The 22,581-nt window shown below is 42.9% G+C and overlaps 2 protein-coding genes across 8 annotated transcripts in view; one reads left to right on the top strand and one right to left on the bottom strand.

Annotated features, from left to right (window-relative positions):
* The window catches only part of LOC129557796 (ferroxidase HEPHL1-like), a 109,377-nt gene extending 103,580 nt beyond the window's left edge, over nt 1-5,797 (bottom strand). For 2 of the 6 annotated variants that reach the window (XM_088832068.1, XM_088832066.1), the window contains exon 1: nt 5,422-5,784. The gene's annotated coding sequence lies outside the window, so the exon portion shown is untranslated. Of the gene's footprint in view, nt 1-805; nt 926-5,421 lie in introns of all 6 variants that reach the window. The other 4 variants (XM_088832072.1, XM_088832073.1, XM_088832067.1 and 1 more) reach the window with 3 other exon arrangements.
* A 193-nt stretch (nt 5,798-5,990) lies between these two features.
* Nucleotides 5,991-22,581, top strand: part of LOC148773946 (neutral amino acid uniporter 4-like) — a 32,525-nt gene continuing 15,934 nt past the window's right edge. Inside the window, exons 1-5 of one of the 2 annotated variants that reach the window (XM_088832076.1) lie at nt 5,991-6,221; nt 8,347-8,457; nt 10,549-10,776; nt 13,573-13,671; nt 17,800-17,969. In XM_088832076.1, coding sequence (XP_088688202.1) covers nt 10,645-10,776; nt 13,573-13,671; nt 17,800-17,969 — 401 coding nt within the window. In that variant the 5' untranslated portion in view covers nt 5,991-6,221; nt 8,347-8,457; nt 10,549-10,644. The remainder of the gene's footprint in view (nt 6,222-8,346; nt 8,458-10,548; nt 10,777-13,572; nt 13,672-17,799; nt 17,970-22,581) is intronic. The other variant, XM_088832077.1, reaches the window with a different exon arrangement.

Consider the following 22,581-nt stretch of genomic DNA (forward strand, 5'->3'; position numbering starts at 1 on the left):
AGCGTCATTTAATTTCCTGGCTGCAATCAGCATCCGCAGTGATTGTGGAGCCACCTAAAATAAAGTCTGACACTGTTTCCACTGCTTCCCCATCTATTTCCCATGAAGTGATGGGACCGGATGCCATGATCTTCGTTTTCTGAATGTTGAGCTTCAAGCCAACTTTTTCACTCTCCTCTTTCACTTTCATCAAGAGGCTTTTGAGTTCCTCTTCACTTTCGGCCATAACTGTCCATAACCAAATATTATGCACAGTTAAAAAAAAAGTTGATATATATTCTAAATTGTTTTTCAATAATGTAATGAAATAAATGCTTCTAAGCAGGATCACATGAGCATGGATAGCAACAATCCTTTTTCCTAAAAGAACCATCCTTGAAGAAGCTGTAAGTTTCAGACAGCAGGACACAGAAGATGGAGGAAACCAAGAAATACTGACAGAATACAGCAGCTGATTACATAAAGGTTAAATGATGTTGTGCGTTCTTTTTGATATTATATCTTTGACTATAGAAATCTGCAGAATCTCAGCTGAAGAAAGGGAGTGGCTGGATTAACTGGAGGGAACAGTCTCAGGCGCCAAGGACCAGTAGAAAATGAAGGGTCTGGAAACAGTTTTCCATGCCCTAACCCTGAGAACGGAGAAGGCAATGGCAAGCCACTCCAGTATTCTTGCCTAGAAAATCCCATGGATGGAGGAGCCTGGTAGGCTGCAGTCCGTGGGGTCGCTAAGGGTCGGACACGACTGAGCGACTTCACTTTCAGTTTTCACTTTCACACATTGGAGAAGGAAATGGCAACTCACTCCAGTGTTCTTGCCTGGAGAATCCCAGGGACGGGGGAGCCTGGTGGGCTTCCGTCTATGGGGTCACACAGAGTCAGACACGACTGAAGTGACTTAGCAGCAGCAGCAGTAGCAGCAACCCTGAGAAAAGAGACATTCAGTTCTTTACAGAGCAATATAAGATATGTGGGAAAACTAACTTCAGATTAAATGACCTGATGATTATTTCATCAGAAAACAAAAAGGACTAGATACACTTAACCCTACTTTAATTTTTATCAATGTGTAACATCAGCAATCTGACATTCCCCAATTTACCAGTTCTCTTGTGAAGATAAAAAGTAAAAGCCCCTAAAATAAGGTGAGTACTTGTCCTGAAGAACAGCAATAAAGGGGATGCAATCTTGGAAGATTGTCTTCAGAGGCTGGCTACAAAGCCAGACCCAAAGAACTCAGCTGGGAAAAGTAGGAGAGGGCAACTGTGAAGAGGAAAGAAAGCAGGCTGAATCCCAGAAGAGACCATGACAAAAGTGGGCCCTGGGGACTTGTCAGCGAGGCCCTGCAACCAAAGATGTTAGCAAGTCTATTCCAATCAACACTTCTGTACAGAAAGTGATTCCTTTCATCTTTCTCAGCTTAGATTTACTTATCTCGACACACTATAAACGTACCTAACATTTTGCCTTTCCAATTCAGAAATTAAAGGTTGCCTCAAACACACCGGCTACAATGGGAACAGGAGGATACTCTTTTGTCTTCTTTCAGAGTTTTCCAAGACTGCGTTATAAGGATTAGCAATCACTACCTCTGAAGCTTCTTCTCTCAAGGAAATCATCATCTTGTCAGACAGGAAAGTACACACGGAGAGCATATCGCTGCTCAAAGTGCTAGATTTCTTTTCCTAAAACTCATGTGGGTTTTGGCCTTTTGTTTTCCATATCTAATTTTTTTTTATATAAATTCATTCTCAGGATACTGCTTTCTGGTTGCTGAAGTTTATATAGCTCCATATTTAAATCTTAGGGCCTAGATTCTCAGTAATCTCAAGGTATCACTTTGCCCCTTATCTAATTTTTAAAGTCCGTCTAGTTGTCTACTGATTACAAAAGATAATCTAATTTCCAGTGTGCTGAGCAATGGGGCTTAAAGAAATACAGGAAAATCAAATACATTAAAGCTCAAAATTAAAATGAACAGTAGTCATCAAAAGCCAGTCCATCTTACAAATTATATAAGACTAGAGAAAGCAGAAAATCTTTTAAAACTAAAAGCAAAACTGGAAAGGTGAAAGATGGCCAGAATCTGGACTTTAAAAAAAAAAAAAACAACAGGTTGAAATTCCAGCCTGGTTTCCCTTTTTCATTAAAACGTGTTCAAAAAATGCTCTAATATCAAGCTCCTGATTGTTTTCCCCCCTTTAGCATGGTTGCATGTTTTGACTCTAAAATTAGTTTAATGAGATAAACTTTGGGGACCAAGATTTTTTTAGGCCTACTAGCCTAGTTGTTTTTTCTCAAACTTCATTCACAGTGCATGCCTTGGATCCACCAAAACAGTTGCTAGTTCTCAGCATAACTCAAAGACTGTAACTCAAAGACAGATTCATCATTTCTGATGCAACAGTCAGTTAAAACTGCTTTCTAGTCAAAGGGGAGTTGTTACTCTTCAAACATTCATTCCTAACCTTCTGGAAATGCCCCTATTAAAAACCTTCACTTCTTTCCTCAAGACGCTGTAACCCTTCTTCTCACAAATCTACACTAAACAATTCCTCTCATACATATTTCAAAGTCTTGCTTTTCATTCGACTACTGCACTTTTTGTGGCCATCTGCAGCTTTAAACGTCTCTAATTCTAGAGATTTTAGGGGTTAAAAAACACTCGAGGCCAACACTGCTCTTCCCTGTGAAAGAAGGGAAAGATACAGTTAAGAACTGCTTCCTATCACAAGTCTCCTGAAGAAAATAAAGTCAACAGCAGTCTAACATCAACAAACTAGCATGCTCAGAGTAAGTTTTCATTATGAAATCTCATCGTTTCACTAACACATACGAAACTTAAGTTGGAGAGAGAGATTCTTTGCCTGGGAAGTGGGCAACAGAGGACTTACAGGGAATTTAAAAGCCCCTCTCTCTGCCCAATGATGACGCTCTCACAGCACTGTGCTACACAAAGAAAGAATGTGCTCTTTACTGTTTATCTTCCCCGCAAGGCTCTCTACTTCAAATATCTCAATCATGGCTGGGGATGTCTCTACAGAAATCCACCTCAATGTTCAAAGCACAAAACAAAGCTCAGAGGAATACAGCACCTAAGATGAAAAAGGGATGAAAGAACCTACAGTCCTTTCTTCTTCTATTAATAGGGCACTGGTGGATTCGGGAGAGACGTAGAGGCAGGGAATATTAGTGGATGAGAAAAAAATAAATACCGGAGGAGGAGGAAAGAGAAGGTAGGCTGGTAGGCTTTACTATTACTTTACTTACTTACTTTACTTACTTTATTTATTACTTTACTTACTTTACTATTACCTTACTTTCCTGACAGTTTCAAAGCATTTGGGGGGAGGGGGGGAGAGGAAGAACCTGTTATTTCACTAAAGAAAAAGCAACACTGTAAGAAGAATTGCATCTCAATTATTTTTTATTTTCAGCTCTATCCCTGCAAGCCAGCCCACTTAAGCTTTTACATCACTTTCCTATCTTATTACCTCTATGTTGGGGTTTGGTACTTCAAACAAACACTTTTTTGTTCTTTTCCTTCTTCTTCTGGAGGGAAAAGATGGCACTGATTTGCTTAAAAGTACGGATGGGGAAAAAAAAAAAGTACGGATGGAAAGCATTATCTTGAGGAGTAAATGGGTCTTAAGAACAGAACTATGGATTTCTCTATCCCTTTGACTGTCAGCACACCACTAAAGGCTAAATGAAGGCTCAAGAGGGAGGTAACATCCCCCTTGTCAAGTCTCTGTTTCCTTGCTCCTGCGATATTGGCTTTGCCAAGTAACCCAAGTCCCGTAAATACACATTACAGGTCTCTCCAAACTACTTCTATAAAATAAGATCTTGTTTGACCAACCTTATAGAGCAATCATTTATTTCTACAGCTCCTGAGATGCTCTGCTGCTCTGTGTGCCTACATTCAGAAGGGAACTAAAATTCCAAATTTCATTTATTCTGGGCCAAAAACCAGACCTTTTGTCCTCCTTCCTAGACATGTTGCAACTTCAAGTTGACTCCTCTGCCTAAATTAGTGGCATATGCTTTTGCTCTTTTAAGAAAGAAAGAAAAAACACCCCTTTTTCCCTTATTGAGGAAGGCACCTAACTCTGATAAAGGCCTCTGCTGCTGCTGCTGCTGCTATGTCGCTTCAGTCGTGTCCGACTCTGTGCGACCCCATAGACAGAAGCCCACCAGGCTCCCCCGTCCCTGGGATTCTCCAGGCAATAACACTGGAGTGGGCTGCCATTTCCTTCTCCAATGCATGAAAGTGAAAAGTGAAAATGAAGGCCCTCAGTTGTGTCTGACTCTTCGCGACCCCATGGACTGCAGCCTACCAGGCTCTTCCGTCCATGGGAATTTCCAGGCAAGAGTACTGGAGTGGGGTGCCATTGCCTTCTCCGACAAAGGCCTCTAGGAAGATGCTAAATTGCCTTGACATGTTTGCTGCTGCTGCTAAGTCATGTCAGTCGTGTCCGACTCTGTGTGACCCCAGAGACGGAAACCCACCAGGCTCCCCCGTCCCTGGGATTCTCCAGGCAAGAACACTGGAGTGGGGTGCCATTTCCTTCTCCAATGTGTGAAAGTGAAAAGTGAAAGTAAAGTCGCTCAGTCGTGTCTGACCCTTAGCGACCCCACGAACTGCAGCCTACCAGGCTCCTCCGTCCATGGGATTTTCTAGGCAAGAGAACTGGAGTGGCTTGCCATTGCCTTCTCCGCTTGACACGTTTAACAGCACCTTATTTCAGAGAACATGTTTGAACCTCCAGCCGTACCCCAAGGGCAAACACACGGAGCCCCCAAGGGGGCAGAGGGGGAAGCCTCCAGGAGGAATAGGCAGACTTTGCAAAACTGACGGGAGGGAGGAGAGGGGACAACTTTCAGGACTAGAAACAGGAGGCAGTCCAGATGCTGCGACGCCGCCCGGGCCCCGGGATGAACCGACGCCCCCGCGCCCCCGCGCCCAGCCCTCGGCCGCGTCCTCCCCCCACAGCCCCCAGCGGCCCGGGAGCGCCACACGGCCCCGCGGCGCCGGTCGAGCCCCAGGGCGGGCGGAGTGGGCGCGGCGCGGGGTGGGGGGGCGCGGGCGCGGAGACCCAGAGGGTCAATCCCGTCCGCGGGCATCGGCCCGCCGCGGCGCCCAGCCCCAAACTCGGGCGCCCCCGCGCCGCGCCGGCCCGCCGCCCGCCCCGAGAAAGCCCCGAGACACCCCTCCACAGCGCGCCGCCCAAGCCTTTGGTTTCGGCGGTGCCGAGAAGAACGCTCCCCGAGGAGGAGGGACCGCGGCTGCCGGTGCCTCCTCGGCACAGGGTCAGACCGAGGAGCGGGCAGCCGCGGGCGGCAACTCCTCAGTCCCCGCTCCCGACTCCTTTTCCCGCTGCGCCGAACGGGAAGGGGCCTCCACGACCCGGGACTCACCTCACACCTCGGGGCAGGGCTCCCGGGAGGCTGCGGCGCCGGCCGGGAGCGGCCGCGGGTCCCTCGGCTACACGGAGCCAGCGAGAGGCGCCGGCGAGCTTTCGCGAGTGCCAGGGCGCGGGGGCGGGCGGGGGCGGGGCGCATGCGCGCGCACGTACGGCGCAGGCGCGCTGCGCCCGCTCGGCTGCGCGCTCGCGTTTTGTGCCCAGCTTCTGGGTAGCCGGAGAAGGCTATGGTAAGCCACTCCAGTACTCTTGCCTGGAGAATCCCATGGACGGAGGAGCCTGGTAGGCTGCGGTCCGTGGGGTCGCTAAAGGTCGGACACGACTGAGCGACTTCACTTTCCCTTTTCACTTTCATGGATTGGAGAAGGAAATGGCAACCCACTCCAGTATTCTTGCCTGGGGAATCCCAGGGACGGGGTGGGGCCTGGTGGGCTTCCGTCTCTGGGGTCACACAGAGTCGGACACGAGTGAAGCAACTTAGCAGCAGCAGCAGCAGTTAGATTACCAGATACATCATATATATGAAATTGCTGCTGCTGCTGCTGCTAAGTCGCTTCAGTCGTGTCCGACTCTGTGTGACCCCATAGACAGAAGCCCACCAGGGTCCCCCATCCCTGGGATTCTCCAGGCGAGAGTACTGGAGTGGCTTGCCACTGCCTTCTCTGATTTGAGTGCTACCGGGAAGCTGGACTGGAAGTCCCGGCCCGCCCCCGCCCGCCCCCGCGCCCTGGCAGTCGCGCAAACTCGCCGGCGCTCCTCGCTGGCTCCGTGTAGCCGAGGGACCCGCGGTGTGAGGTGAGTCCCGTTGGGAAGATCCCCTGGAGGAGGGGAAGGCTGCCCACTCCAGTATTCTGGCCTGGAGAATTCTATCGACGGTACAGTCCATAGGGTGGCAAAGAGTCAGACATGACTGAGCGACTTTCACTTTCACTTTCAAGTATATGCTTGACTCACTTTTCTAAGTATAAGATAACTTCATTTTATATTTAGACCAAGATTTGGCAACCATTTTTTGTTAAGGGCTAGATAGTAAGTATTTTCAGTTTTGCAGGCCATGTGATCTCTGTCTCAACTTAGCTGTAGGCAATACATTATATGTGGCTGTATTCCTATAAAATTTTATTTGCAAAAATAGATGGTAGGTTTTGGTCTGGGGGCCATAGTTTGATAAAACCCCCCTCTTAGATTTTTAATGATGGAAAGGGTCACAGTCATTCTTTTATAAATAAGAGAGTTGATGATTTTATCAGCATTATTCATCATAGATGATGTGCTTTTGATTTTACAAGTATTTAATTCTTCAAGTCATATAGTTTTAGGATTACTGACTCAGTTAAGAGGCTATTTAATGTCAAGAGAAGATATACCATTTTAGCAGTCGTTTACATAGAATATAATGGAAATGGTGCCTTTCTAGGATTGTGCAACATGGTAGTATTGTATCTTTTCTATAATCCCCTAAGAGAGCTACCAACAAGCTTGACTTAAAGTTATAGGTAATGCTCATAATGCTTTATAATCCTATATTTATAAACCATGATACATATCCTTTAATTTTTGCAACTGCACTGTAATATAAGTATTATGCTTATTTTATGAATGAGGATACAAAGTCTCATAGAGCATGAGCAATGTGCCCCAGGCCATGTGAATTAGGCAGAAACGTAAATGCCTCTCCTAGCTGCCACACTACTGTTCTTCCTAGGGCAGGACATTGTCTGACTTTAATTGTGAGTATGTGTATGACACAGACTATATAGGTACATAAAATAAATACCTGTAAGCTCAGGATTGGTGACTTTCTCCTGTGAAATGTTATCAGTTGCCTCCAAAGCTGAATGAAAGAGTTTAACTCATTTGCACATATCATAAGAAGACCAGGTAGAAAAAGTGACTCTCTGGAAGGTAAGGAGAAGCTTGCAGTTGATAGAAAGATGAAAGTTGTTTTGCAGCCCAAAGAGCAATATGGAAAAAGATATTGAGGCAGATGTGAGAAAAGCTGAAAGCAGTGCTAAGCGCCTCACCTTAGCAGAGCAGACAGATGATCGCTGAAACAGCATCATCAGAGATTGCCCCTCTCTGCAGAAGCGTCCTCACGTTTGAGAGCAGTCTCCAATAAAAGACACACAGGTTGATTAAACCATACTAATTGCTACTACTTTTACAGTTAAAACCTGTAAGGTTATGACCACCTTGATCTGCCTAAAACTGAAGGTTCAGTATTACATCGAACCAAAGAATTAAGAGTTTAGTTCCCATACGGAGTTGTGCGTCTCTTGCTCTGTAGCTGCTGTATGGCTGTTCTTGGGCCCGTTAAACCACTGTAGACAGTTTGCAGGGGTGAGGTACTGTGGTGCTTCCACTGATGCTGGTCCATCATGGTTATAGTCGCTTCCTGCTGATCTTCCATTAAAATGCTCACGAAAAGCTCAGAGAGACAAAATAGTGTGTGTAGGTATGAAGAATAGGGAAGGGCTGTTACATTCAGAGGAAAAAAAATGTGATACCAAAGACTATGGACTTCAGAGTCAGAAGATCTGAATTCAGATGCATGCTCTCAGTTTTAACTTTGAATAAGACCCATTTATTCCTGGTCAAGCCTCGATTTCCTTATTTGTAAAATAGGAACAATAGCAAAATCTCCCCATGTTCCTCATAGCCTTATTGTGAGCCGCAGCTGATGAAAAGTTTGTGAAAGCCTTTATACAATGCATTATGCATTTTAAATTTAGTATGCAAATGTAGCATATTATAGCTTTAATTCTGCATTTTAGCTTTGCTGAAGAGCATCATCTGCCTTTGGAATTTTAACCATTAAATCACTGAATTGAAAAGTTAATAAACTGTAGAATTTAGTAAATTTGAGCTCTACATGGAAGCAACTGAATTTAGTAATTTTATCTTATAATATTTATTTCAGTGTTTTGCATTTTGGTAAACATGTGAGAGCGTAGGAAGTCCTATTAGATAGCCAATCTCTGTCTCTAGAGGGCACCGAAGGACTCAAATGTTTACCTGAATCTTGCTCTGGGTATGTATCGATATTTTTATTTTACTTTATTTTTCAATCTTGAGAATTTCTTATAACCCTCTTTCTGCCAAAGAATACTAAATTATTATGAGAGGTTTGTGATAGAATCGATGTGAAATTCCCAAGCACCTAACGACTCAAACAGCCCTTTTTAAAATTGGTTATATGGCTACTTTTCTCTTGCCAGGAATCCTTGGTAGAGCTTAACTCTATCATTACCTCATCTTGTATATGGGAGGTACTTCTTTGAATACCTATACTTCAGAAGTATTTGGCTGTAAATAATTTGATGACAGAGAAAATCGGGTCAACAAATAAAATATCTTCTTAAAAGCCAAGTGATGTAAACAATCAATTTTGCTTCTATTTCAAGTTATAGAAGATAAAATAGAAAGTTTTAATGGCCAATTATAAGACAGATGAGAGCTGTGCATTTCTTAAATGGTACATGGCATAACCTGAGTCTGTTAGTCCAGTATGAGTTACAAGTTGCCGACATAACTTAAAACTAGTAGGTGTAGTCCCTGCGATTTAAGATGATATGTACATTTGTAGTGACACTAAATATTACTTATTGTGGGTAAGGGTGAAATTAACCCCCTGCATTATTAATCATGTCAGGATTTTGTTCTGTACTCTGACTTGTTGGCCTCCCAGTCCTATATTTCAGGGGAGAGGGCTGTTGCGGAGGTGACCAGGGGCTCCTTGGGCAGGCCCCTCTTTAGGGCTTGCAGCGTTTTGCTCAGGTGAACATGTTCCTGTCACACGCTAGATTCTTAGGTCTCAGACCTGGGTTTGAATCCTAGAACCACCACTTACTGGCTTGATATTATGTAGATTTTTCTTTTTTACTTTCCCTAAACCTCAGTTTCCTCAACTATACAATGGAAATTAATATTACCACCCACCTCAGAGAGTTGTTTTGAGGATTAAATGAGATGTTGCATATCAAGTTCAGTACTTGACACAGTGCATATAAGTCGTAATTTCCTTTATATTTCTCCTTCATGAGTATAAGTTGATGGCAGTTTTTTCCTCCACTCTTGCTTATTCTACTGGTAATCCTGTATAGGTTCATGAAGGGTTCCTGGAGAGTAAAGTTCAGTACCTGACACATACAAAGTACTCAGAAAATACTTTCTGTTATTACTATAAGTTTTGGTTCTTAATTTATATATTCAGAGACGTGATAATGTCATTATGTTCAAAGGAGGGTACAGTGTTTGGGGCAAATAGATTTTCACTGATATTTTTATTTTAGTACAATCTGCCTCTTCTGTGAGTTTTTAAGATTATTTTTAAAGTCCTCTATAATTTCATTTCTATTTTTGTAAGTTGGACTATTTGCTTAATTGAATCAGGGACAATTTTTAATATATGGAGACTATAAATTATGGAATCTCTTTTGGAAGCTAAATATTGGTTTATAGAAATAGCTGAATAAATTTTGAGGTAAAGTTGGTTTATCTTATAGAAGCTTTTTGCTCTGACAAAAATTTATTGTCTAGCATGCAGAAGATAACTGATTGTTAATAAATATTTATTGACAGTGATACTAATTCATCAACAGTTGCTTTATAGAATACCTTTAAAATTGGGCTCTGATTTCTGTACATTCTGGGCATCTTGATTACTGTACATTTCTAAAAGGCACTTGGAGATTGTTTTCTGCTTTGAAAAAACTGTGTTAATAGACCTCCCAATGGCCATTCTAGATAAGCATTCTTCTACTTTTGATCATCTCAGAAGCAGATTGAGCCTTTGCAGGCATCATGAGTGTCACAGTCACAGAGCTTCAAAGTGGTTTAGCAAGTCTGTCCTCACAAGTTTCTAGTGAACTTTGTTTTCACAGTATGATAAAGTTATTTTGCAAAGAAGACTATTCTATTTTAATTATCCCTAAATTATATATATATATATATATTTCTAGGTTGCTAGATTGTCTTGAAACTATGTATTTTATTTATTGCAAAGGAATTTATCATAGAGTGTATATAGATTATAGTTTTCTTTATATTTCTCCTTCGTGCTTATAAGTTAATGGAAGTTTTTGTTTTCCCTCTTCCTTATTCTCCTGGTAATCCTGTATAGGTTCACGAAGGGTTCCTGGAGAGTAAAGTGTTTGTTTTGAATAGTACCAATTCATCAAGTCCATGTGAGAGAAGAAGTATTGACCTAAGGATATATATGCTTTGCTTTCTTCCATTTTTAATTCTTTTGGTCTTCATTCGTGAGCTCAAGAATCTGTTTGTGCTTTCATTCCTTGCCAACATATCCATGGCTGTCAGTCTTGTGATAATTTATCAGTATGTTGTAAGGGTAAGTATAACATGTTTTTAACTATGTCGTGTGTTTTTTAACAAGTAAACTTTTTTTTTTTTTTTTACTTTAGAGGTAAAAGTGATGATGAGTAAAGACCCTACTTCATATGTGTCACCTAGGAGATAATCAGGTTTTCTTTTGGGGGACACTGCTTAGCTGAAGAAGTATATGGCATAGAGGATGAAAGCATAGGCTTTGTAGTCAGATCTGGTTTTGAATCTTGGTCAGTATGCTTCTGAGCTGTATGGTGTTGCCTCAGAACATAGTAATGCCTGCCCTAGAGTTGTGAGATTCAGGACCCTGCCCTAGTACACTGCCTAACAGGAAATAAAGAACTCATCAAAAAAAAAAAAAAATCAAAAAAAAAAAAAAAGAACTCATCAGTGTCTTGTTTATTCCTTTAAGACTTAAACCAATCACAGGAGATGGGAGTCTAGCTGTGATGTTATGATTTTCTTTCACGCCTGAAGCTTTATTTGCCACTGCAGCTTCAGCTCACTGCCACTACCCTGGGCTGTAATCTCTTTCTGCAGTGACCGCAACTGAGTTCATCATCAGTAGTCTGGAGATATTTAACTCAGTTTCCTTAAAATAATCTGTTGAGGGAATCCAGGGGATCTACAAATCCCTTAAAATTATTGATAAGATTCAGTGTTTCTATATGTATGTGTGCATTTTCCACTGGGCAGCTGTATAGTTTTCATCTCTCACTGGGGCCAATGACTCAAAAAAGGTAGGGAATCCTTGTTTTGTTCTTTCCTGATGCAATTAGACTTTTTAGACATTGCTGCCAAAGTAGTTGTCCTAAACTCTCCATTAGCACTCCAAGACGAGTTCTCTTATGCTGAGTCTCTGTTTTGCCCTGTCTGAATTCCAAAGCCCATGGACTCGTTGTTATAGCGCACGTGAGTGGAAGAGGAGAAGCAGGAAGACCTCTTAAGATTCTCTAGAGTTCCTGACCCCTTGGTTGGACATCGAGGAGTTAGTGGAGCAGAAACGCATGTTCCTTAGGTGGAGGGAAGCTTGTGAGCCTTGGAGGACAGTTTGGTATTACCCAGCAGCCCACACATTTTAATTTTCCATTTTGACCCTAACGTGTTTCTCGTCATGTGTCACCATCATGTCGCACGGTTCTACTTGTGCTTCAGGTTTTCTCAGTTCAGTTGCTCAGTCATGTCTGACTCTTTGCAACCCCATGGACTGCAGCACGCCAGGCCTCCCTGTCCATCACCACTTCCTGGAGCTTGCTCAAACTCATGTCCATCCAGTCAGTGATGCCATTCACCCATCTCATCCTCTGTCATCCCCTTCTCCTGCCTTCAATCTTTCCCTGCTTCAGAGTCTTTTCCAATGAGTCAGTTCTTCACATCAGGTGGCCAAAGTATTGGAGCTTCAGCTCCAACATCAGTCCTTCCAATGAATATTCAGGACTGATTTCCTTTAGGATTGATTGGTTGGCTCTCCTTGCAGTCCAAGGGACTCTCAAGAGTCTTCTCCAACACCACAGTTCAAAAGCGTCAATTCTGTGGCGCTCAGATTTGTTTATGGTTCAACTCTCACATCCGCACATGACTATTGGAAAAACCATAGCTTTGACCAGGTGGTGGACCTTTGTCGGCAAAGTGATGTCTCTGCTTTGTAATACACTGTCTAGGTTGGTCATAATGTTCCTTCCAAGGAGCAGGCGTCTTTTAATTTCATGGCTGCAGTCACCATCTTCAGTGATTTTGGAGCCCAAGAAAATAAAGGTTTTTCTAGACCCCTCTTCGGAGAAGGCAATGGCAAGCCACTCCAGTACTCTTGCCTGGAAAATCCCATGGATGGAGGAGCCTGGTAGGCTGCAGTCCGTGGGGTCGCTAAGGGTCGGACACGACTGAGCGACTTCACTTTCACTTTTCACTTTCACACATTGGAGGAGGAAATGGCACCCCACTGCAGTGTTCTTGCCTGGAGAATCCCAGAGTCGGACACGACTGAAGTGACTGAGCAGCAGCAGCAGACCCCTCTTATTTCCCCAGTTATCCCTGTGCTGCCACACTTCAGTGTCTTTGTTCATCCTTTTCACCGGCCTCGAGTTCCACTTCCCGTCTGGTAAGGCAGAGAACACAGGCTGGTGAGGGGACTTGGGGTAGCTGGAAGAACTAGCCACTTTGGACCCAGACATCTTGAACAAGATGTGCAGACTGTAAGTCTCCAGATAGTGAGGGTTGGAACAAGGCTCTGTGAGTCAGACCAAGTCATCGAAGCCAGAGTCCAGGCTTGTGCACAAATAATGAGGGTGAAGGCAGTCGTCAGGTCAGAGAGTCAAACACCGAAACCAGGAGCTGGGGAGCCACGCAGGGCTATGAGGCGGAAAGCCACAGTTGGGCAGTCCTAGAAACCAAAAGAGCAGTGAAAGTGGAGTGGGATGAGTTTCACTGGACACTGCCAGCAGTGGTTGATAACTGATCGCATGGCTGTCAGCTCAGGTGTTGAATGTGCTTGCGTGTTTCCTGCTGTGGCAGGAGCCATGCCCGGTGAGAACAGCCTGGGCCTTACAGGTGGAAGCAGTAATCAGGAGCGTTTAGCTCAGCTGGAACATATGGGCTCCGGGAGACAATTGCTTCTGGCAGTAGAATCCTGACAGCTTGGCTACATTTAACATAGGATGCTTAAACTTTTTATTGAAAGAATTATTCACATTTATAATCCACATTTGCTAGCGTGAGGCTCATAAGTATATGATTTCACTCTTCTGCTTTAAATTGTTTCAAACAAGTAAGTAACTTATCTTATTTTTTCTTTCTTCTCCAGAATATGCCAGATCCCCACAACCTTCCAATAGTGGCTGGTTGGAAAAAATACCCCCTGTTTTTTGGTACTGCTGTATTCGCTTTTGAAGGCATAGGAGTGGTAAGGATTTAGTCTTTATTATTATTTTTTAAAATCTTAAGTCAACACAGAGACTTACTTACATTTAAAAATACATGGTTTTCTTTCCTGTTTCTGGTTTTTTTTTTTTGTTGTTGTTGTTGTTTGTTTCTATTTTTGTATTCCTAGAAAATGATTTGCATTTTGGTATGATAATCTTGAATTACAGTTTAGTTCCTCTACTAACCAGGAGTTCATCCATGTTTTATCTTGGATAATTTTCTTAATAAGTAAAATGAGAGCATTAGAATAGATGATTTTTAATATTTTGTTGTGAAAATTTTCAAACCTATATAGTGTGATGAACTCCTCTGTAAGCATCACCCAGCTTCAAAAACCATTAACTCATGGTTAGTTTTGTCTGATCTGTATTCACTGTACTCTGTCAAGTCTGGGTTATATTTAGACAGAAACCAAATGTCATATCTTATAGACTAGATGATTAGAAATGAATTGAAATTGTTATAAAGTTTACTATTACATAAGAAGGGTCAAACATAAATTCTTTTTAGATTTATACATATCATTTGTTTTGTGAAATGATGTTATCATGAAGCTACCAAGAGATGCAAACATTGTGAGGATTCTGAGATCCTAAATATTTCCATTCAAGATGCTTCCAGTTCAGGGACATCCTTGTGGCCTAGTGGTTAAGACGCCAAACTTCCAGTTCAGGGGGTGCGGATTCAGTCCCTGGTTGAGGAGATAAGATGCCAAATGCCATGTGGTGTGGCCAAAAAATTTTAAAAAGGTGCTTCCCACTCATTGAAAGCCTAGAATGTATAGATTTGGGCAAAATAGAATATTGCTGTTTGTGTGCTCAGTCAGTTGGTCATGTCCAACTCTTTGTGACCGCGTGGACTGTAAGCTGCCGGGCTCCTCTGTCCATGGAATTTTCTGGGCAAGAATACTGCTCTGGGTTGCCGTTTCCTCCTCCAGGCGATCTTCTCGGCTCAGAGAGCAAACCTGCGTCTCTTGTGTGTGCTGCGTTGGCAGGTGAATTCTTTGACACTGTGCCACCCGGGAAGCCCCCCTACTACATCTGATCTTGGTCAAAAGACCATGTCTTTTTGTCTTTTCATACTGTTCATGGGGTTCTCAGGGCAATACTGAAGTGGTTTGCCATCCTCTTCTTCCTGGTCCTTCTCCAGTGACCCAGACCCTAATACTGGGAAAGATTGAGGGCAGGAGGAGAAGGGGGCAACAGAGGACGAGATGGTTGGATGGCATCACTGACTCAATGGATGTGAGTTTGAGCAAACTCAGGGAGACAGTGAAGGACAGAGAAGCCCTGTGTACTACAGTCCATGGGGTCGCAGAGAGTCAGACACGACTTAGCAACTGAACAGTGAAAGGCCATAGCTTATATTTCATAGTCTGATGTTTGGTGTGGGAGCAGAACCACTGATAAACATCTGTTTGTATGAACCACAGACAAAATAGAACTGAGACGATTTTATGCGATTTTAGTTGGGTTTCTGCTCTCTCTGAATTCTCCTTTACAGAATTCTTACTAATTCTTAGAAGCTCCATTTATCCCTGTTAGAGACATAATTGTAGATTTTCATTTCTGCTTTAACTAGTAAGCTATAGTAAAGCTATTGGACATTTCCAGTTACGTGTTGTTCCTCTGACATCTCAGATTCAACAACTCTGAAGTCTGACACATACTTTTTCTTTTTTGTATAAAATCAGTTTCACTTTCTCATTTCTCTCTTTCTTTTAGTTTTACTTTTGGTTGCTCAAACTTGAAACACTGGAGTATTTCTTTTCAATGGGTCCCTGGTTTCCCCATTCCAGTCAGCAATTAAGACGTGTTGAGTCTTCTTTTTGTATTTCCCCAGATCAGCTCCATAAATGAGGTTATGTGTGAAACAGGTGACGCTGCTTCACGCAGATGGAGCCTCCGTAGTGTCCGTTTCCTTCCCTTCCTCCTTTGCTGGCTGCACTGGCACCATCCTGACTTTAGCTTCCCCTTTCAGTCTGGGTTTTCTCTGAGCATACGACTCGTGTACTCTTCGTTTTCTGTTACTCACTCACAGTTCTCACATGGACCTACCCAACTCACCTGAAAAGCGGAGATAATATTAGTTATTGTCTCATGAGGTTATTGTGAGGACTGTGTGAGATCCTATATGCTAAGCTTTTAGAAAAATACCTGGCACATTGTAAACACTCAGTAAATACTTATTATTACTTAGTGTCTTTTACTGTGTGGTCAAATTTGTATGCCCAAAACCTCCAGAGATTTGCTTACAAATTTAACTTTTAAATTGCCCCTTTTTTTAAAAAAAGTCCCCCCCCCCAATAATGTAAATACTTATTCATCTCATTGGGGCTTCCCTGGTGGCTCAGACGGTAAGGAATCTGCCTGTAATCAGGAGACCTTGTTTCAATCCCTGGGTTGGGAAGATCCCCTGGAGAAGGGAAAGGCTACCCACTCCAGTATTCTGGCCTGGAGTATTCCATGGACAGAGGAGTCCATGGGGTTGCAAAGAGTCAGACACGACTGAGTGACTTTCACACTTCACACTTTCGTCTCATTAAACTGACAGACGACAGATGCACATGGATAGATAGAGAAGCAGTTGCAGACATGTGTGTACTTGGGTCAGTGCGTGTACGCGTGCCTACTAACTGTGTCTGCTGAGAGAGCTGAAAGCAGTGGCACCCAGGAGCACTGAGCCCACTTAGCACCCTGATCTTGAGTTCTAAATCTGATTCTCCAGCAAAGGAAACAAAGATTTTTGGAGAAATGGCTGATGACAGGACGGAAGCAAGTAAATTCAAGGTGTGTCTGGAGCATATTGTAGTGCCAGAGAGTATGTGTGTGTGTGTGTGTTGGTTGCACAGTTGTGTCTGACTCTGAAACCCCATGGACTGTAGCCTGCCAGGTTCCTGTCCCGTGTTTTCCAGGCAAGGATACTGGAGTGGGTTGCCATTCCCTTCTCCAGGGATCTTCCTGACCCAGGGGTTGACCCCGCTTCTTGCATCTCCCGCACTGGCAGGCAGGTTCTGTACCCATTAGTGCCCGCTGGGAAGCCCTGGCAGAAAGTAGGGAAGTGCTCAAAAAACGAAAGAATAGATGCACATCAAAAGGACAAAGGACCTCACCGGATAGAACTCATGAAGACCGAAGCTGGAATGGTAGTAGTAACAAAATAAGCAGTAGTAAACTATAAAACAAATATATATGAATCCCTATGAATACATATATGTGATTAAATAAATAAGCACACAGGGTAGATTTCCAAATAGCTTATGTAGATACTATCCTCGAGGACTTGTAGCTTAATCCCCCCAGTCCCTGGAGTGTGGGCTGCCTGTAGTGATTTACTTCCAATGAATAGAGTATAAGGAGGAAGGAAAGAACTTTATAAGCAGAACTTTACTGGTAAACACTGCCTTAACCAGGGGATCAAAATGAACTTCACCAGCGATGAATCATGTTGACAGCATGTGTTAGGAAGGGCATCGCACTTCCATGGTGTACTTTTCTGAAACCTATAATCCCAATCTGGCCATGAGAAAGACATCAGACAACTAATAGAGGGGCAGTGTGCCAAATACATAACCATGCTCCTCGAAACTGTCAAAGTAATCAACAGTAAGGAAGGACCAACAAACTGCCCCAGACCCGAGGAACTCAGGACACATGATGGCAAAATGCACGGTGCTGTCCTGGCCGGGACCCTGGAGCAGAAAAAGGACATTTGTGGGAAAACTGGTGAAATCCAAACAAAGTTTGGAGTTTAATTGTAATGTCCCAATACGGGTTCTTAGTTGTAACACATGTGCTTTGGTTGTGTGAAATGTTAAAAGGAGAAATTGGTCAGGAGTGTGTGGGAGTCTTCTGTTTATCTCTGCATCTTTTCTGTAAAATTATTCCGAAGTAGAAAGTTTATTTTTAAAAATACCTGACAGTTTTGCGAAGGGCTGATTTCAAATCTTTTTATTTTAGGAATTTAAAAAATCTGTAGTGTGGAAAAATATGTAATATTTAGGAAAATACATCAACGATTATGTGTTACATATACTATAGAAAGATTAATCTGGGCACCTATCAGGTGGGTGCTATATTGTTTTCATTTACTTGCATTCTCTTCTTAGGTCCTTCCACTGGAAAATCAAATGAAAGAATCAAAACGCTTCCCTCAAGCATTGAATATTGGCATGGGGATTGTAACAGTGCTGTATGTCACATTAGCTACTTTGGGATATATGTGTTTCCACGATGATATCAAAGGCAGCATCACTTTAAATCTTCCCCAAGATGTGTGGTAGGTAGACAAGAGTTTCTTAACCTAATTTGTATATTTTATAAATATAATTTACTAGTGTTTTATGATAAAGGGGTATTTTTAGTTTTATGATTTAAACATTTAAAATCTTTACTGTGGTTTCTTTATTTGTGTAATCTAAATTTTTTCATAATCTTCAGAGGAGATCATCTGACTTTTTGTGGCATATTTTTAAAATATTAAAAATTACAGGTTGTTCCAAATTTGGATAACAGGTGAAACATGAATTCTTTTAATATGGACTCAGTTTAATAAAAAATTTAATACTATCCTCCTGCCAAAAATCTAACATTCTGGGTTTCTGATAAAATCATATAACCCATCACTTATGGCCTTCATGGTTTTAGTGGTCAGCTTTAATACTGTATGTGCCTGAGTCCTTTCTGAACACAGGACACATTATCCAGTTGACCCTTGAACAGCAGGGGTTTGAACTTCATGGGTCCACTTATATGGATTTTTTTCAGTTAACATGTTAGAAAATTTTTTGAGATTCATGACAATTTGAAAAAACTCACAAACTGCATAGCCTAGAAATATAAAAAAGGTATGTCATGAATATATAAAATATATGTAGTTGTACCTGTAACATACAAGATATGAGTTAATTGACTGTCAGTAAGGCTTCTAGTCAGTAGCAGGCTATTAGTAGCTAAGTTTGGGGGAAATCAGAAGTTATATGCAGGGTCAGACCCCAACCCCTGCATTGATCAAGGGTCAACTGTAAATAGTGTGGTATATCTTAATATTCTCTTTAATATTAGAACCATATTCTTCTAAATGAAGCAATATGTAGAGTCTTTTTCTTCTTCCAGAGATTGATCTTTGGAGATTTAATAAAGATATTGGCAGTGATTATGATGTAGACTCGCTCCCTTATTTATGAAATGGAAAGTAACTCCTTAGTTTTGATAAATGCAAAGAATAAATGCTGACCTAATATCATGCGGCTCCTTTAGCTGTTTGGATGGAAGTCTGTGAAACCTTAAATATTTTGACTGGCTTCCTGATGAGAGTTTGATTGCTATTCAGTAGTCATGTGAACCCTGGGTCCTCATTGGAGGCCAAAATGTTGTTAGAATAAGTGTGTGTAGGGAACTGTTTATGATAGGGAGAAAGTCCCTAGCGTAGTTTCCAGTTGCACAAGTCTCGCATATGCCGTGTGTTTATCTTTTTTTTTAATTACAGTTTTACTTTAGCTATGATATATTTAGGAAGGCATTCCAAGATGGAACCATTTCAGTGTTATACATTTGTTTCAAGGTGGAGACCTGAATACAAACAAGACGTGACTGTTTTGCATTTATTTCATTAACCTGTTTTATAGTTGATATTATAATTTTGTTTCCTTCAAAAGTGTTCCTTTTTTCTTTTTTGTAATAGTTTAGTATGGAGTATAGACAAACAGCTTAATATAAGAGGATCAAGGCTAAGAATTACGGTAGTTTAGTTTCTCTTTCAAAGATAGTACAGTGTCTAGAAAACAGAATCATACATTTCTCCACTTGAAGTAATGTTTAGACTAAATCCTAAAAGCAAATTTATAAGTAAAGTTGACAAGTAGTATAAGATGTAGGTGGGGAAACATCTCAGAATTCTCCCCTACCCTTATTCACAAACGTATCTAAAGAAAGTCTTAAGGGGGAAGATACCGAGATGGGAGTGCCTGCGCATCAAGTTAAGACGCTCCTCTCCCCAGGGAGCTGGGAACCTGGCGAAGTAGCAGTGGACATGGAGGTGGAGGGCATGCTTTTGGTTTTCACAGCTAAACCTCGAGGGGGTGGTACTGTCCCTGCAGTGGCTCTAATTAATCCTTCCCTTTTTCTGCACCCACTTCCCACCTTAGACTTGTTCCCTAATTGCTGTGGCTCTCCAGTTAGAAAGGAACTCATTATAAGCCTTAATTAAAAACAGACTATCAAATAAAACAACCCTCCACTTTCATGTTGTGACTATTTTTTTAGTCGACAAGATCATAGTTTCTGTTCAGGAAAGCCTGGTTAGACACCTGCTTTTTATTTAGAAGGGGGAGCCATGTATCCTCGGAAGCAAAAATCTGTACAAAACAGGAAAGCAAGTCAAGATACTCCCCTTTAGAGAACTGCTGTTGAGTAACACCTTCTTGTGCAGACATGCCTTTTGTGGCCTACAGTCTTTATGGTCTGCAGCTGTGCGTGTGTGCTCACTTGCTTCAGTCATGTCCGACTCCTAGCGACCCAATGGACTATAGCCCACCAGGCTTCTCTGTCCGTGGAAAGAATACTGGAGTGTGTTGTCATACCCTTCTCCAGGGGATCTTCCCAACCTAGTGATCAAGCCCCTCACCCCCACCCCATCCCGTCTCTTACATCTTCTGCATTGGGAAGCGAGTTCTCTGCAACCAGGACAGTTAAAATACTAGCCATGGCTGAGGGATACTGGAGAGAAGGCGGTTGTCTTTTATAATGATAATCTTCCAAAATGAGAAGTTTGGACTAGGATAATCATGGGGTTATCTCAGAGATTCCTATCTTGAATTGCTATGTATGAGTCCCCTTTTCCTTCCCCTTCTTGTGCTTCAGGCAGTAGGCCGAGCAGTTTAGAGAATGTGTGCTGCTGCTAAGTCACTTCAGTCGTGTCCGACTCTGTGCGACCCCATAGACGGCAGCCCACCAGGCTCCCCCATCCCTGGGATTCTCCAGGCAAGAATACTGGAGTGGGTTGCCATTTGTAGTGTACTCTTTATTGGCTGGGTATTGATCTTGGAGAGACAGCAGTGAGCGCTGATGTGAAGCGAGATCTTAGTTCCCTGCCCAGAAATGGGATGAGGTGATGGACAGGGAGGCCTGGCGTGCTGTGATTCATGGGGTCGCAGAGAGTCAGACACAACTGAGTGACTGAACTGAACTGAACTGAACTGAGCCTGGATGAAACTAGCCACTAGATCAACAAGAGTTAGAGGCTAGAACCTCTTGCCCCGATTGAAGTGCATTCCTCAAGGAGGCAAAAACTGGGAAAAGAGATACAAAGTTTATTATTAGACACACAACACAATCGCAAGTGGGAGGGCCGAATGGAGAAAGTTTGTGTAGCTGAGATAGAAGTGAGGCAGAGATGCACACCCAGAGGGAAGGGGTGGGGTGTCCCCCTTAGCGCGGAGGAGCATTGCAAAGAGGCCGTTAAGGCATTCATACAGGGCCGTTCTTCTGGGTCTTTGTTTTCTTTGGGCCAATTATCTGGTTTCTTTTTCCACACCTGACCTACCCTAGGACCCTTCCCCATAGGCATGTGCAACACTGTGGACTGTAGCCCGCCAGTCCTGGGCCGGAATCCATTTTCTGGTGTGGATTCCAACCCAGAGGACTATAAGGCAGCCTTGGCATCACATACTATGGGGGTGCCCCTCCTTTGACCCCGAGGAGCTTTCCTGCACATATTCAATGTCTCCCTTGCCCCAAGGATGGGGAAGATAACACCTCTTGATCCTTTACGCAAACAGGGTTTAGCCCTCCCTGTTTCTGCCATGACTGTTACCTTAAGGTGTCCACAGAAGACATAGCCTGGCTGTTTTCCCTGTTTCTGTTGTCATTTCTATTTCAAAGTGCAAAGAGAAGGCTGGTTGTAAATACATAATCTGGAGCCCCCCCATCTCCTGTCTCAGGAAATGCAAACAGCAGGCTAGCTGTCGAGTGTCCAGCCTGAAGCCCTTTTCTTGTTTTCTTTTTTTGGTCCTAACAAATGTAAGCAGGAGCCCACCTAATTCCTGCCTCAGATATGAAAGCCAATGACTGTCACAGGAGCCTAGGGAATCCAGCTACCAGCCATGAGAAACTGTAAAGGGCTTTTGATGCCATGTTGACTTAAAGTCTCAGAGTTCATGTGGGGTTCAGTTCAGTTCACTTCAGTCGCTCAGTCGTGTCCGACTCTTTGTGACCCCATGAATCACAGCACGCCAGGCCTCCCTGTCCATCACCGACTCCCGGAGTTCACTCAAACTCATGTCCATTGAGTCGGTGATGCCATCCAGCCATCTCATTCTCCGTCGTCCCCTTCTCCTGCCCCCAATCCCTCCCAGCATCAGAGTCTTTTCCAGTGAGTCAAGTCTTCGCATGTGGGGTATCCCTACAAGAAAAGGTTGAATTAGAGAGCAGTCCCAGAATAAAGCAAGTATGGATTAGAGTGACTCCATGTTATTAATTACTTATTACCTTCAATCTTAGTGAGGCATCGTCTTTTAAAACTAGTTATGAGTGATATTGTTTAAGGTAGTGCATTTAGCTTTTGAAGTAAAGGGTATATTTTAAAGATGATAATAAAGTAAATTGGGCTTCCCCGATCGCTCAGGGGTTAAAGAACCTCTTGCAATGCAGAAGACACAGGAGATGTGGGTTCGATCCTTGGGTCGGGAAGATCCTTGGAGGAGGAAATGGCAACCGATTCCAGTGTTCTTGGAGCCTGGCAGGCTACAGTCCAAGGAGCCTCACAGAGTCAGACACAACCGAGCGACTAAGCAATCAAGTGAATTCAGGGTTCTGAGCTAAACCATGGGCACCTGCAGGCAGATACCTGCATTTCTGGGTTTGTGATGCACATTGTTCAGCACTTCGTAAAT

The sequence above is a fragment of the Moschus berezovskii genome, chromosome 25 (genome assembly GCF_049115385.1).
Source record: "Moschus berezovskii isolate FMDL1 chromosome 25, NW_MosBer_1.0, whole genome shotgun sequence".
Taxonomy (NCBI): Eukaryota; Metazoa; Chordata; class Mammalia; order Artiodactyla; family Moschidae; genus Moschus; species Moschus berezovskii.